The following is a 16773-nucleotide window of genomic DNA, read 5'->3' on the forward strand; positions in this document are numbered from 1 at the left end:
CTCTCGTCAAAGCAATAAAAAACTCCATTAATAGCTTAGACGTAGTTAAGGCGCGTTGGGGTAAGATCGTAGGAGGTATAACATCGTATAAATCAAATAACTCGTAATTGTGTTATAATTTTTGTTTTCGGACAACACTACCTGCGACCCCATCTTGTACCCTACGTTCCACTAGTTCACATGAGTGAATCCGTCAAGTAAATAATGTTTACGGTGCTAACAAACAGAATATCGGTGTTTTGTCGTTCCATGGCAGATCCGGATTAACCCCATGCAAGAATTTGCCTAATTTTAATTGAGTATTTACTATTTTCAATTAATTTTGTAGGTATATACTATCATAAAGAAAATAAATCTTGTGACTTCTTTATTCAAATTTGTCGAAACACGTATATTCCCTGAGATCCGATCTATACACATACAATTATTTGTCGTTAAAGAACGGATAAAAATCGTTCGATCTAGCACTTATAAAATATTGCAAGTTTTTATCAAAATTTATACATGAAAACGTCTGAACTCACTAATTGTGTATTTTTTTTTAGCTCAGATGAATGGTCGATTTGGTTTATTTATTGTTTATTTACACGTGTATGTATTATTTCTTCGAATATTTTTAAAAATATCTACAGTGTCACTCATGTGGGGTATGATCGTATGCCTAGAACTATTAAAAAAACAAAGTTCGCTTCTAAAAATATCTTATGAAATTTATAAATTTTTTTGAATTTTTATAAATAAATATCTAGATCAGAATATGCTCTTTTTATGGATTTTAGAATCCCTGTATCATAGACGATTTTAGATAGTAGTCCGAACTATACCTGTGAAGGTCCTATCTTTCTCACACATTTCTAAAAGTATGGTACTTTTTTAAAGCCCTATAAAACATTGACTGTTATATATAAGGGATTGAAAAAATATATACCATTTAGTATATTTAATAACATGTAGCTAAGTTAATGATTTATTATGATAGCTCCTATAGAATTATTGTAAAAAAATAATTCGAGAAGACTGTTTAACACGTCGAAAAAGCGTCCGATTTAACCCCAACGCACCTTATATTGGTTTAAGTAGTAATACTTTAAATACTACTTTGACTGTCTCGGTAGTGTAGTTCTATTATGGTACGGCTGCAGTGCTGAGGTCTTGAGTTTGATCCCCGAGTCGGTCAAAGTAATGTTGGTATTTGTGTTTAGTATCAGTCCGGAGTCTGGAATTTGTACTTGATATAGTGATAGGTTCGCCCACTATCCTATCATGAGATAATGACATACACTCGGCGGGAAGCGGGTGGACCAGTTGCGCCTCTGCCTACTCTTTCGGAGATAAAAATCGTGATAGAGTATGGAAGAAAATATTTAATGTAAACACAAAAAAGTGTGATAGATTGTGAGAAAATATTTAATATCAAAAAAAGAGAATATTAAAAACTTTAATACGAGGAGTATTGAAGTTTCAGTATTATTATTAGGATAAGGCAAAGGACCATTTAAAATGTTCTTTGGGATGATATAGTCAGCTATAATAGATATAAGATAGGATTAGTAGGTATTTTCATATTACAATATTTCTTGACTTACGGTTTGTTGATTACACTGAAGTACTTTGAAGGCAACATGCAATTTACCTGAAACAAGTAAATTAATAACAATATATCGGTTACTTCTTTAATAAATGACTCTGAATTACTAACCTACTTTATCCCAAGTGTAAATAAATTTAATTAGTCATGTACAAGCATGATAACTTTATTTTGATTATTCTATATTCTATAGATAGCCGAAACAAATCAAACCAAAGAAACTGTGCGAAGTTGAAGAAAGTGTTCTGCACTCGTACATATCTATACTATTATATAAAGCTGAAGAGTTTGTTTGTTTGAACGCGCTAATCTCAGGAACTACCGGTCCAAACCGAAAAAATCTTTTTGCGTTGGATAGCCCTTTGTTCGTGGAGTGCTATAGGCTATATATCATCACGCTATACCCAATAGAAGCGGAGCAGTAATGGCTAATCTCAGGAACTACCGGTCCAAACTGAAAAATTCTTTTTGCGTTGAATAGCCCTTTGTTCGTGGAGTGCTATAGGCTATATATCATCACGCTATATTCAATAAGAGCGGAGCAGTAATGGCTAATCTCAGGAACTACCGATTCGAAATGAAAAATTATTTTTGTTTTGAATAGTCCTTTGTTTGTGGAGTTTTCAAAGTTATATATCAACACGCTATGACCAATAGGAGCGGAGCAGTAATGGCTAATCTCAGGAACTACCGGTTTGAACTTAAAAAAATCTTTTTGTGTTGGATAGCCATTTGTTCCTGGAGTGCTATAGGCCAATAGGAGCGGAGCAGTAATGAAACATGTTGCATAAACGGGGTAAATTATTAGTTTTGAGAGATTCCGTTGTCTGCGCTGCGTAAACGGTTAAAGTTATGCAACAATGATGTATGACGGGATTGTTTCCCTTTAAAAGTTTTAAAAAATATATTATAAAACAAAGTCCCCCGCTGCATCTGTCTGTCTGAACGTGTTAAACTCAAAAACTACCCAACGTATTAAGATGAAATTTGGTATGGAGACAGTTTGAGACCCTGAGAAGAACATAGGCTCTCGGGAAACTACTACTTTTATAACGGAAAACTTTAGCCTGAAAAACTTTATAACGCGGGCGGAGCCGCGGGCAAAAGCTAGTTCTTTTATATTTCTCTACATTGACATGTCGTGTGATAGAGATGACGCATTAAAACAAATAGGAAGAAAAGGACAGCTAATAATAATTTCATACGTTAACGCGAAAGTTAGATATCGAAATTAAACAAGTATTCGGATATTTTTGGCCTTTATTTTTCTCCGGACGTTTCGAATATTGCAGCCTTCATGTTCATGGCAGTATGCCCCGTGATCAGAGGTCGACCTCTGCCTACCCTTTCGAGAACAAAGGCGTAATGTGTCTCTATAATCCATATATTAATATGTGAAGAAAAAAATGGTACCTATTTTTTAGCATTGCGCCCACGGAGTAGCATGAGAAATGGTATAATACAAGGACACATAAATATATTATCTAATAAATGATATATTATGACAACGAGTAGTACTACTAAAAGTGCTTACTTCGAACATTATGACTGCTTTCAATTAAAAAAGTGTACTCTCAGCTTCATTCCGAGCACACAGCGAAATAAGTATCTTCAGTTGTATTGAATTCTGATCAAAATCAATCCATTCAATCAAAAAATATTATTTTAGCATAGTTTGATATCTCATAATACCATGCTGCGTCGCATATTTTCTGTGTTATGAAAGGTGTATCGGGAAGAAATGAGATAGATTTAAGTCAACGCAGATGACACCTCATACTTTGAAGTTTAAGTTCCAATGTGGGCATTGTAAATAGTTTTTGTCGGTTCCTGCGTCGGAAGGGCTAGTTTTATTAAATATATTTTCAATTCGTGAAAGTGAGTGAACTCCTCAAAGCACCTACAACACCCATGGTTGACTGAGAAAGAATGGCATTAAGTCCGCCTGTATACCTTGTGTCGTATGGAACGACATGGTCGTAAAATTACGACCTAGAGGCCGTTCAAGTATTACGTAACGCAATTTGGAGAGGAGGGGGTGTCTTGCATGTTACGATGAGTTACAGGGGCGGGAGGGGGTTTTCTTACGAGTTACGTAACATTGTTTTTTTATTTTAAAATAATAACAAAGGTATTTTAGCAACTTTCCGGTATTTTGCGTAACATAATTGTGACTATTAGAAAAAAAATTGTCACTTTAGAGTTACATAACTTTTTGAGGGGACGGAGGCGTACAGGAAAACATTACGGCGCGTTACATGGGGGTGGGGAGGTTAAAAATCTTCAAAAATTGCGTTACGTAATACTTGAAGTGAAGGGCCACCAGCTTCTTAAGTAAAGATTTAAAAACGTGGACACAGCCAGTTAAAACTATGAAACAAAACAGACAAACGAACCGACACGGCTTCATTCATCAATTTGTGTGACATCTAGTGAAAAATCCAGCGCGAGGTGGTCAAAGCCAATAAATCATCTCGGTTCAAAACAGACGGCCACGTCCGAATATATTTTATCGCAACCAACTTCTGACAGAGCGGAGGTATTAAAACGCGATACCTCGCCAGGAATTGGATTATGCATTTAAATTTCTGACGGATTAAATTCTGTTTTGTAATTTTAAAATAACAAACGTAGTGAGAAATTTGGTTTCAATTTCAATATTATATCATGTAGCAAACTGAATTCAAAATACACTTTTGAATATTCGTTCCATGTACTATTAAATAGAAGTTTCCAACCAATTTCATAATGCTTGTGCAGGATTAAATTAATGAATTTACATGTCAATCAATCAAACATTACAAATGTATGTATTTCTGAAACAATGGCTATATAGGATTAATTATCATTTACAAATGGTTTGAAACAACTGGATTTAAAATTTGATTAATTATATGTTTATTTTTTTTCTGCTTCAACTTCTCCTTACCCAGCTCTAATGAAACGATGAACCAGTCAACTTATACACACCTTATCATAAACAGTAGGAACACCGCCCCAATTTTGTTTGCACCGTACTGTATTATCAAGCTTTTCACCTTGAGGTGTTAAATCGACGATTTTAAGGCAATCATATCTAAGCGACTAATATACCTAAAATTAATTACATAAATATTGGGAATCGCCAGATTTCCGCCATTTGATCTAGTTATTGTAGCTCTAGGACAATTTTAATTCTTAAACTATATTTTGATAAAGTAAAAAGTTAATTGTAATCATTTTAAATTTAAAAAACAAATGTTTAGTCTTCAAAAATTTACTGATTGTCGCATATTGATTGCCTTCCAAGCGTCGAAATATTATGTCATTATGTCAGATAATTATATCACATTCTACCTAATCCATTGTATCATCCCTAGATGATACAATGGATTAGGTAGAATATATCCTATATATCGTAATGGACGGCATCGGCATTGGCAAAATCATCATCAACTATTTAATTCCCTTTTTCTAAACATCTTACCAAATCCTAGTTATTTAACCTTTATAATTAAACAAACAAACCAAACATGAAAATGGCAGTAAAAATCCGCATTATCACCCACAGACGCAATGCAATCCACATGCACGAATTATATCATTAATTATACGTGCAATGGTTTATTAATTATAATTTACGGTCAGGTACAGTGTGGTGCGGCTTTGGTTTCCGCAAAATTCTACTATCGTTGAGTTGATATCGTCGGTGCGGATTTATGCGTTTTACTGAATGCGTATCCCCGGATTTGAAAGGAAAATCATTTTTTTTAATTATATTTTATATGTGGAACGGATAGTCGAGACTAATGTCTGCAGGTTTAAAACCTAAGGGCACACACCACTGATATTTCGAAAATTGTGGGTACATGTATTCTTGGTGAATTATCGCTTGCTTTAACGGTGAAGGAAAACATTGAAAGAAAACCAGCATACCTGAGTTCTCTATGGGAATTTGAGGGTATTTCTACTAATCTGCACTAGGCCAGCGTAGTTGACTAAGGCGTAATCATTCTAAGTAGTACAGGAGGCCAGTGCCCAGCAGTTGGACAGTATATACTATATAATACAGGGCTGATATTCTTATTATAATTAATATTATTACATAAATACACACGGTCTAGAAATTTTTAAGTATAATGTTATAATATTATTTTCACAATACCATATACTCAAAAATTGCAGAACCCCGGCTGATACTGCGAAGAAAAACTTAATATCACTTTGCCAGAACCGGGATTCAAACCCGAGACGTTAAAGCAGAAGTCGTACTGCATATGCACATGCTTATAGGAAACCGGGGCGGTCTATTACAATTTTCCCTAAAAAAACTATGTAATGTACAATCGTATAATTCAAAATTATCAACTCAATCGAAATCTAAGAAAATAAACATATAATGCAACATCAAACAATTCAGCGCAATCTATATTTGCATTAAGATTTTGTTTTGCGAACATAAACCCAATTTATGTTGATCTCTCGTAATTAACAATAGGTATGCTATCGTAGATCTTCATAAATGGTATTTCCTCTAAGGTATTTTTGTTATATATGATTGATTATATCTTACGCGTTCAGTGTGTAGTTTAACTACAAACAGGTGGAACGTGAGAGAACTTCCTTAAATATTCTTCAGTATGGACTCAACTGGAATGGGTATGTCGGTATTTTTAGTTCAAGTTTTGCTTATTTCTAAATAAGACTAGTTTTTGAACTTTATCGCGGTGATTATTTTTTATTTCATAACTTAATTAAAAAAATAAAATAAAAAAGTGCTGATTTTAAATATGTAATGTAATGTCGCTTAAGTTAATTAACATTTTAACTGTCGATATGTATCTTTGTACTTAATATTCCATACAAATGTCTAAAGCAAAGGTTTGTGTCGATTCAGTTGCTATTAAATTTGACTCTATATTAATCATTATTAGGTCTAAGCAAATGTCTCATACATGCTGACGAAGCAAAAACAGTTTTAATATGACGGCAATCATTTTATTTCAATATCTTTTAGCATTTTCGTTATTAGAATTACTTGATCGTTATAATATCCTTTGATTTCACATTTCTTATTAAACGACGTTTTTATTAACTCTGTCTGGTATTTTGTAAAAAAAATAACATTTTCTAGAATCGTACAAATAAGAAAGAAAAAAAAAGAAATATCTCTTGATGTAATGATTGATGTAAAGCCAACATACAATGCCTATTTCTACTATAAAACAAGCCTATTCTATTAATATTGTGGTAGACGACAAAGAAACATTTTCATTAACAGAGATTAGATCTTCAGTTTACATCCTAGTAAATATATAATATAAAGCAAATTTCAAAACCGATACTATTCAAGTTTTGACTGAATCTAAATCCGTCTCCAGCACAAAAGGAAAAGATAATGCAGCATGTCACCTGTAGCCGAGCATATTGATAAAACTCCAACCGGAATGGATACGAGCGGTGTTGAGACGCCAGCTCGCTGAAGCGACGCAGTTTTATTTACGAAACAAAAGATACGTAGGCTTATTGATGCGGTGCTTGTTAATGCTTTTGTAAATACTAGTATTTGAAATGGTGCAGGAAGATTAGCAGCTTAAACCGTAAGGTTTAAGGTTCCATTTGCCGGACAAATTAAAAATTCGAAATCTTTCCGCAACACTTTTTTGTGCTAATCCCATATCTGAGTATGAAGAAAAATATAGCAAATGTTGTGTAATTCTTTTGCTTCAAGCTAATGGGTGTTCGATGTATATTTTTAGACTTTATTTCGACAATTTATATAATAAAAAAAATATTTACTCTAGTTTTGAATTTAGCAGCGACATCATTTGATTCTCGCACGTACGAAATAAACGTAGCGTTCCAAATCCGTTCTGAGCCAAGTTTTTCGGGAGTTGGAAACTTATAGCTAGCAAATAGCGGAATGCTTTTAATGCCGTTTTATTTTATACATTCATCAAGTCTTATAGTCAGGCGAGGTGGAAAAGAAGTTAATACTAATGAGATTACTCGTACTGATTTCTTCGCTTTAAAATTTGCAATCAAGTTACTGCCTCTGTAGATGGTAGACGAACTTTATTTTTCTCTTTTAGTGCCAATCTCCTGTAAGTGGCTTTTGGCCATTTCATTAAATTTAATTAGAGTATTTTACGACTTATTGTAGCAATTTGGAAGATTTGTGTTATTTAATATTAATTAACGTAGTATTTAAAAACTATGAAAGGATGGTGTGACTAAATTCACTGAATTAAGTTCCTTGTTAAATATCTACTATAATTTTTAAGTTATATTTCATAGCTAAAAAGGTTACCATTATTAGCCCTTCTATCACTTTCTCAAAGCATGGACATATCCAGGACATGATCTAGCAATGTTCCATAAATGCTCCAAATCTGTTTACCGGTTCCTGCGTTTACTTCTAACAAACATCCGAACATTTTCACAAACTTTCGCATTTATAATATTAGTAAAAAGTAAGGTGTTTATGCTTAGAAATGATGTAAGTAATCATTTGTAAGCATAAACTAGGTTTCTTCGGTGCCGTAGTTGTATTGCGTATGCCGTACGACACCCGTCTGAAGTCTTGGGTTTGATTCCGTATCAGGCATTTCTGCTTAGTATTAGCTCGGAGTCTGAAATTTCAGATATATCAATAGGCTTGCCCCGATTCACATCGTAGGACGCAACACATATGGTGTACAATGGGTGACTAATTGCACCTTTACCTACTACCCTGTACTACCCCTTTGGGGATAAAATCATGATGTGTGTTTGACATTTGTTTGTTTTGTAAACATAATCACAAATTAAATTCACAGATAAAGCGCCGACCCCAATGCAGCAGATTAACGAAGCGTACAAATGCTGCAAATTCGGCTGGTTTCATATAAAATTGTTGGCTGCGGCGTTTGTTGGGACGGTAGCGAGCATCCTTGTCACTTGCACCACCTCATACCTGCTGCCGACTGCTGAGTGTGACTTGAATAATATGAGCCTGTTAGAGAAAGGCCTGTTGAACGCATCGCCGTATTTCGGTATGTGATATAAGCAAGCCGCTCGCCTATTGAACGACAGACTATAAATAGCAATTCAAAGAACAAAGTATTGTGCCATATTGGACTTGTCAATCTGATACGTGAGATGTTACGACTTATAATACCCAGTAAACTCCTTTATTAAACGGGAACGGCAGTGATCCCACTGTAGCTGTAGTAAGTGGAGTGAGGTCCAATAGAATGTTGACTGACGAGAGATGACTACCTCTTGATAGTCGACATAATAATGCCGGCCTGTTGGAACCGGATATAAACAAGCTGATCCTGGAACGCGACACACTTATGTGGGCCACTATGACGGGTTGTAACACCTAGTGTACGGTGGTCGCTATCCGGGCGGATATAAAATATATCCTACCACCAGCAAATAATACTCTGGCCATAATGGTCTTCTAATCATAAAAGTGGTTGCGCCATTGTGCCTGGTGGTAGAAATATACATTAAAATAATACCAGTGAAACCCTCGCTGTCGAATCGCTTATCAAAATTTTTCCTTGCAATGAAAAAAATAATTACAGTAATTTTAAAATGTTTTCAGGTATGATAGTGTCGTCAGTCATAGCAGGTTTTCTAACTGATACGTTTGGACGCAAGTTCTTCCTTAAATTAGGCTTCGCAGGAATCTTCGTATTCACAGTGCTAGGCGGATCTAGTCAGAGTTACAATATGTTGGTTGCCGCGAAGTTCTTTGAAGGCATATTGTAAGTTACCTGAAACAATAACACATTTCGTTTCGCAAATTTCAAGTACGTTTTATTTGACAGTTATCGTATTAAACAGCTAATGTGGATAGTGCCCATTTTACTACCGTTTATTATTTAACTTTTGTTTTTGGTTGGCTTATACATTTATGTGACGAGAAGACTAATCAGAATTTAGCATATTCAGTAAAGTACGATTTTTTTTATACCAGCACATAACGTCACCCTACTGCACTTGATGGTTAATAGAGTGGGATCTAAAAGAATGTCGCCTAACGAGAGATGATTACCCTACGGTAGTCGCCACATGCCGGTCTGTTGGAATCGGATATACATAAGTTGATCCCAAAAACTGACTGACTGCTTCGGTGGCGTAGTTGTACTGCATGCGCGGTACGGCAGCGCTCTGAGGTCCTGGGTTCGAATCCCGGGTCGGGCAAAGTGATATTTGGGTTTTTCTGCTCAGTATCAGCCCGGAGTCTGGAATTTGTGCCCGATATGGCGATAGGTTCGCCCCCTATCACATCATGGGATGGAACACACTTGGCGAAAAGTGGGTGCCATGGTTGCGCCTCTGCATGCCCCTTCGGGGATAAAATGCGTGATGTTGTGTTGTGATCCCAAAAACCAACACACTTATGAGGGTCACTTTCGCCTGTTTTTAACACCTTGTGTACGGTGTTCGGTGTCCGGGTGGATATAAAATATATTCTACCACCAGCAAACATCACACGAGTTTCATCTCGGCGCTATGACATAATAAAAATTGTCAACAGATTTGCAACAGCAGTGTCAGCATTGGTAACTGTAACATCGGAGTTTTGCCACAAAGATATAAGGGACAGAGTGATGCTCTGTCAGTCGTCGTTTGCAGCAGTTGGCCAGACCATAATACCAGCTATGGCTTGGGGTATTTTAATAAGAGATTGGAGGTACAGTTTCTTTGATGGATATGTTGGTAAGATATAGATATTAGTTATTTTAAACCTAATGACTGGTGGTAGGTTAGGTCTCTCATATGTGAGAGTCTATCGGGGTACGTACCACCGCAATGTCTATTTCTGCCGCCAAGCAGCAGTGGGTAGTCACTGTTGTGTCCCTGTTTGAAGGACATTGTAGCCAGTGTAACTACTGGACATAACATCTCACGTCTCAGGATGGCGAGCGCAGTGGAATATGAAAATAATACTTTGTAATTCAAAGTGTTGAATGATGTTTCTACTGTTCATGGGCAATCATATCGTTTACCATTAAGCGAACGGCAAGCTCGTCTCAATATTCAAAGCAGTAATAAAAAACATAACATAAATCAAATTCCCCCGCCCCGTCTTATTTCGGTGAAATTTCGTGTGGAAGTAATTTGAAGCCCTGGGAAAGATAAAGGCTACTTTTATCTCGGAAAAATATGCAGCGGGACTTTTATCCTAGAAAAACTCATTCACGTGAGGGAAGCTACTATGATCAATGAGTGTGGAACGATTAATTATCAACATTAAAGAAATAATAATAATTATTTATACATTTATTTTCAGTTCTTAACACTTGGAATTTCTACCTCTACGCAATGTCACTGTGGTCATTAGCTTCCTTTATAATGTACGCATTTATACCAGAAAGCCCCAAATATTTGATAACCAAAAAGAAATATGCGGAAGCGAGGGAAATAATCATCAAAATATACGTCGAAAATACTGGAAACGCGAGAACAACATTCCCAGTAAGTAAAAATATCATATCTTAAAACTTTTGTATTATTGCGATGACTTAGAAAGAATGAAAGAATGAAGTATGAAGTTTCCTCCATCGCGAATCTACAATCACGCTATCCGAACGGCATTGAGTGAAGGACCAACACAATGTAGACTCTAACTCGATGAGATAGAGTACAATTTTTCGTAATAACCATCACAACGGTTCTTCGTCGGCTAGTTGTATAGAAATCTGTTATCATCAGTCATCTAGATTACGCCATTTTAAGTTTAAAGGCGTAGATCTATTTATGGGAATACGTGACTACTTGTCCTGTAATGGCTTTGAACACGATGATCGCATTTTTATTAACCGTTGACAAGTCAGAAAGGAAGTGGCGCAACTTGGGAGAGGCCTATGTACAGCAGTGGACAATGATGATGATGATGATGAAGTCAGATAGTGGATTTGACTGATACATAGTCATGAATAGCCAATCCCAGCGAAATTTGAAGATTTATGATGGAAAATGTACATTGGAGTACTTGCACAGTTAGTGCTTTCTTTGAAATTAAATTTACATTTAATAACCTTATATAGAGAAGCTACAGGCAGGAACGAAATGTAAAATGAACCTCATTAAGAATGTCATCAATAGAAGCTATTGTTTCTCATAGTTCTTATAACTATGCCGGTTTGGTAAATTCGAGACGTGTAAAAATTTTTAACCTCAGATCTCAAATTTGTTGGAAAATTTTAAATAAAACATGGATCCATTGATCAATTTATGTGACATCTGGCGAAAAATCCAGCGCGAGGAGTACGGAGCCAATAAATCATCTCAGCTCAAAACAGACGGCCACGTCCGAATATATTTTATCGCGACCAACTTCTGACAGAGCGGAGGAATTAAAACTCGATACCTACGCCATGAATTGGATTATGCATGCAAATTCTGTGTCGGATTAAGTTCGGTTTTAGAAGTTTAAAATATCAAATGTTGAAATGTCTAGGGATTTTGAAATGCAACCGCGAAATGATTGATGAAATTTGCTCGAAAGTTCGTTTACATTGGAATATTCTGGAAACTGCAATAAATTGAGCTTAGTTATTTTACTACACATGGTAATAATTATACAAATTTAGACTTTAGAGCAAGATATTAAAATGCAATCTACGAGATATTACTGTCGCTTATCATTTGCAGTATCCTGATTTATGGAAAAATGAAGAGAAAGATCAAAAGTTAAAAGACACACCGATAACTAAATCGATATCGCATCAGATCGTCGTTGGGCTGCAGACTGTAAAGGTCTTGTTCCGGAATCCTTTGTTACTATACCTCATCACGTTGAGCATTATGAACTTCTTGACTATGGGCAAGTAAGTGTTGAAGACATTTGGTAAAGATAATGTGCAATATTTGATTAATGACTAAAGGTGTAATGACAATAAAGTGATAAACTAATAAAATATTTCATGTTACCTTTATCTTATATTTTATATTGTTTACTGATGTTTTTGTGTTTCTATTAGTTTAGTCGGATATTTACGTAGTAAATCTACTGAAACCTGACGCAAGATTATTTGAATTTTATTAATCTGATGAAATAACTACTCGTTTTTTAAACTATCTACAAGTTTTGCTTATTAATTTCTTCAGTTCGAAATATACTTATCTAGTAACATGTAATGATCCGAACCCAAATATCGTGATATAACGTAGTATAGTTTTTCTTTACTGACTGCATCAGAACAATATTTTAAAGAATAGTTTTCTCTGTGACCTCCTTTGGGATTAGTTACAATTTCAATTACTCACTTAAATTGTGATAACTGACTAGTTGTAAATCCTATTTTGTTAGTATTTGAAAATTAGGTTTATATAGAATTATAAAGCGAAATAAATACGATGTGCAATTTGGATTTCAAAATGGTTGCTATTAAAATCGTGCCACCCGCAGATGCAATTACAATCTACATTTCTCTATTACAATATTAATAACTGCGTGTTGGTTGTGGCTCTGCCCGTGTAGAACATATTTCCTGGTAGAAAGGACCCAATTTTCCGGGATTAAAAGTATACTTTATTATATTAATGATAACGTCTACCTGTGTGACAAATTTCATCCAAACCCACATGGAACATATTTCCTGGTATAAATCCGATTTTTCCGCATTAAAAGTATACTTTATTTCATTAATGAGAACGTCTATCTGTGTGAAAAATTTCATCCAAACCCATTTAGCAATCTAGCAATAACTTCTAACTAAGATCTGAATGTCTTCACTAATCTACTGATTTTAAACGGGCACGAACTGACTTGGTGGAGTAGATGTAGTGACATATTATGATGGTAAGCAAAGTGAGGTCCAGATTGAATGGGGACTAACGAGGGATCGCCCCTGGCCAGTTGACACAATTATGTCGGCCTGTTTGAAACCAGATATACCCAGGCTGATCTCGGAACGCGCCACACGTGAGCTACCATGTCGGGTTTACACCTAGTCTACGGTAGTTGCTATCTAAATGGATACGTATATTACCACTAGCAATGTATTGATATTTGTAACAAATTATTATTCAGGTACAACATGGTCCGGCTTTGGTACCCACAAATATCCACCATCATCGAGCACGGCGACATTTCTGGAGTGGATTTATGTGTCTTGCTAGATAAATATACCGAAGATTTGAGGCTGAAGAGTAACTTGACAATGTATGAATGTGTGCCCGTAAGTTACTTTTTTTATAATGAAACGAGCAGACCGCTTAGCTGAGTGTCACGGTTAGGAGTGCCCATAAATACCATCTTCATCATCTTATTCAACTTTTGGAAGTCCACTGCTGAACATAGGCCTCCACTAAAGATTTCCAGATGTCCCTGTTAGCAGCGGCCTGCATCCAGCGTGTTCCTGCGACCTTTGCCAGGTTGTCTGTCCATCTTGTTAATTGCATCTATTAAAGACAACCACACGAGTTTCAAATTACTTATGTCAGAAATGTCCTTCAAATTTATGAAGAAACAGACGTCGCGATGGACCTTTCTAAATAAATTCTACTATACGATAGAACTATCACCTAAAAGGTGACTAAGTATTTTGTTTCAATTATTAAATGAACTGGTATGTCATCAAACAATGAGCATACTGCCAAAGGCACTATGACCATGTCTACATGTTAACAGAATTGTAGAGAAGAAGCGAGAAGTCTTTGTTCTTTTTAGGACATAAGTCTCATAATTATTATTTGATATAATATTCTAAAAATAGAATATATTAGCTATTAATTGTTCTCAAATTATTGCTTGTTGGTAAAAATATTAGTAATAGATGTTTCATAGAGGCTAATGAAGTAATTAACTTACCTTCTACATAAATAAGTAATAAAAAGAACTATATCTCATTCTGATAAAAAAGTATGGTAACATGATACTTATTGATTCCATTCATTCACTTATATTTTATTTATTTGTTCACTATTCGTTTTATCTGTATGAATCGTTCATTACATTCATTCATTGGTTAATTTTGCTTCTCATTACTTATAAATGATTTCGCGAGGCCTTTTGCGAAGTTCGCTGAATACGTTTAAAATTTGAATTATCTGAAACATGATTAAATTTTAAAGTAAACTTAAACATGTTGTTTCACGAGGTTTTTGCCATTTTAAATTAATTAAAAAACACACTTCAAGTTATTTTCACTTTATTTACATTTTATTTATACGAGTAGAACAAAGTAAATGGAGTTGAATCCAGATAAAATGATGACTGACGAAAGATGATTACGCCACGCCAGTCGACACAATAATGTCGGCCTGTTTGAAATATGGTGATCTTGGGACGTGAGGCACTAACGTTGGTCATTATGGGGGGTTTTAAAATATTGTGTACGGTGGTCGCTATCCGAGTGGCTTCAAACCCTATTCTACTATCATCAACATTTAATTTCAGACCAAAAGCGGTACAGAAACATACGTGAACACTATTATCATAGGTTGCGTTTGTATTCTACCTTTCTTTATAAGTGGAGCCCTGGTAAACAGAGTGGGGAAGAAGAGTCTCTTCATATCATCCAGCTTGATATGCGTGGGAGCCAATCTTGGATTGCGGTGGGCTGATTCAAAATCTACTATAGTGGCCTTGTTTTCTCTGGATATAGCAGTTTCTCAATGCATGAAAGGCTTAATACAAGTTCAAGCTGTTGAATTCTTTCCGACTGCTGTTAGGTGAAGTATTATCTTTTTCTTTAAGTTACACTCAAGACCATATGAGCGAGCCATTCGTCTTATAATAAGTGATGAACACTTACTTATGATGATGAACTTCGAATTGCAAAGCACTGTATGGAATTTCACTCGACCTGAGGTCCTGTTTCAGAAGTTTTAAGTAAATTTTATTCGGCTATTCTCGATTGCTTTAACGGTGAAGGAAAACATCATGAGAAAGCTGTATGCCTAAAAAGTTCTCTATAGGAATACTGAGGGTATGTTCAGTCTACCAATTAGCACTAGATCAGCGTGGAATAAGGCCTAATCCCTCTCAGTAGTAGAGTAGACCCGTGCCTAACAGTAGGACAGTATATAATACGATGCTGAAGTATAATATGTTAATATCATAATAATTGTTGAATAATCTTAACAACACAATTAGCTGTGAAACTAGAGGTCTCGTATTCAATCCTTGATATGAGCCAATTTTATTTTAGATTTTTCCAATATATCTTAATTCCTAGCATCTCTGGCATCATATTGGGTCAGAACTACGGAATTGTCTAGATTGGGGCTCCTTTTATTAATTTGGTTAATTTTAACATCTAACACTATAGTCCTATGTAGTCCCTTTTTCATACTTTTGGTACGTAATGACAGTCTATATTGTTAATTGCCTTTTCCAGGACTCTTGCGATGTCAATAATTATGCTGTCAGCAAGAATGGGTACTCTATTAGCAAATATATTACTACCCATTTTACTGGACATGGGATGTATGATTTTATTCTTTTCTTTGTCCGGAGTAATGATTTGTAAGTAACTTTCTTTTATTATTCCATTATATAAATAAATGTTTGCGGTGTATATTTGTATTGTTACTTGCATTATTTCTTTTGAAATGTGACAGATAAAATATATTGCGTGGAAAGAAACGCCGTGCCCACATCGTATAAGAATTCAAAGAATTCCTATTTGCTAAGTTATCCCTGAGCTTGTAACTTATAGATATTTCTAAAAAGATATCATTTTATTGTATTTTATGGAATCCTGCTTGAATAAAGTAAATAAAATAACATTGTATATTTATTAAAAGGTTTATTTATTTCTTTTAATTTGATATTTTATTTTTAGGTATAACAATATTGTCCATATTTCTACCAAGTAAGAAGATAGAATGTCATACAGACAAGAGAATTAAGAAGTGAAAATTGCAATAATTAATAAAAACTAAAACCAAAGAATTACATAGTTTTATTTTTATATAAACATTACTGAAATCTAATTTTTCTACATAATGATTACAATAACCGAAAAAATAATTTTAAAAATAGAAAACTTTTTACAAAGGAGCAATTTTTTAACATATAAATTCCTCCCCCGAGCAAATGGCTTTGAGTATCCGTTCCATACACTCACGGCGCAAGTTACGGGCGGGAATATACAGATTTATGTGTAATAACTTTAAAAAATCTATTTTAATTATAATTAATAATTGTTAACGTTGCGTTATGAATTGTTAATTTTGGAGGTTAAGAGATTATTGAA

At 34.9% G+C, this 16773-nt stretch overlaps 1 protein-coding gene across 1 annotated transcript; it reads left to right on the forward strand.

Moving 5' to 3' along the window:
* Positions 1–6112: 6112 nt before the first annotated feature.
* Positions 6113–16469, forward strand: LOC115449109 (solute carrier family 22 member 21). The gene is made up of 10 exons (XM_030176821.2): positions 6113–6226; positions 8386–8601; positions 9162–9324; positions 10101–10282; positions 10857–11041; positions 12221–12396; positions 13602–13749; positions 14970–15244; positions 15913–16040; positions 16360–16469. The coding sequence occupies exons 1-10, from the start codon at positions 6208–6210 to the stop codon at positions 16431–16433; spliced, it is 1566 nt and encodes a 521-aa protein (XP_030032681.1). The 5' UTR covers positions 6113–6207; the 3' UTR covers positions 16434–16469.
* The last annotated feature ends 304 nt before the right edge of the window (positions 16470–16773 follow it).

The sequence above is a fragment of the Manduca sexta genome, chromosome 16, assembly GCF_014839805.1.
Source record: "Manduca sexta isolate Smith_Timp_Sample1 chromosome 16, JHU_Msex_v1.0, whole genome shotgun sequence".
Classification (NCBI taxonomy): domain Eukaryota; kingdom Metazoa; phylum Arthropoda; class Insecta; order Lepidoptera; family Sphingidae; genus Manduca; species Manduca sexta.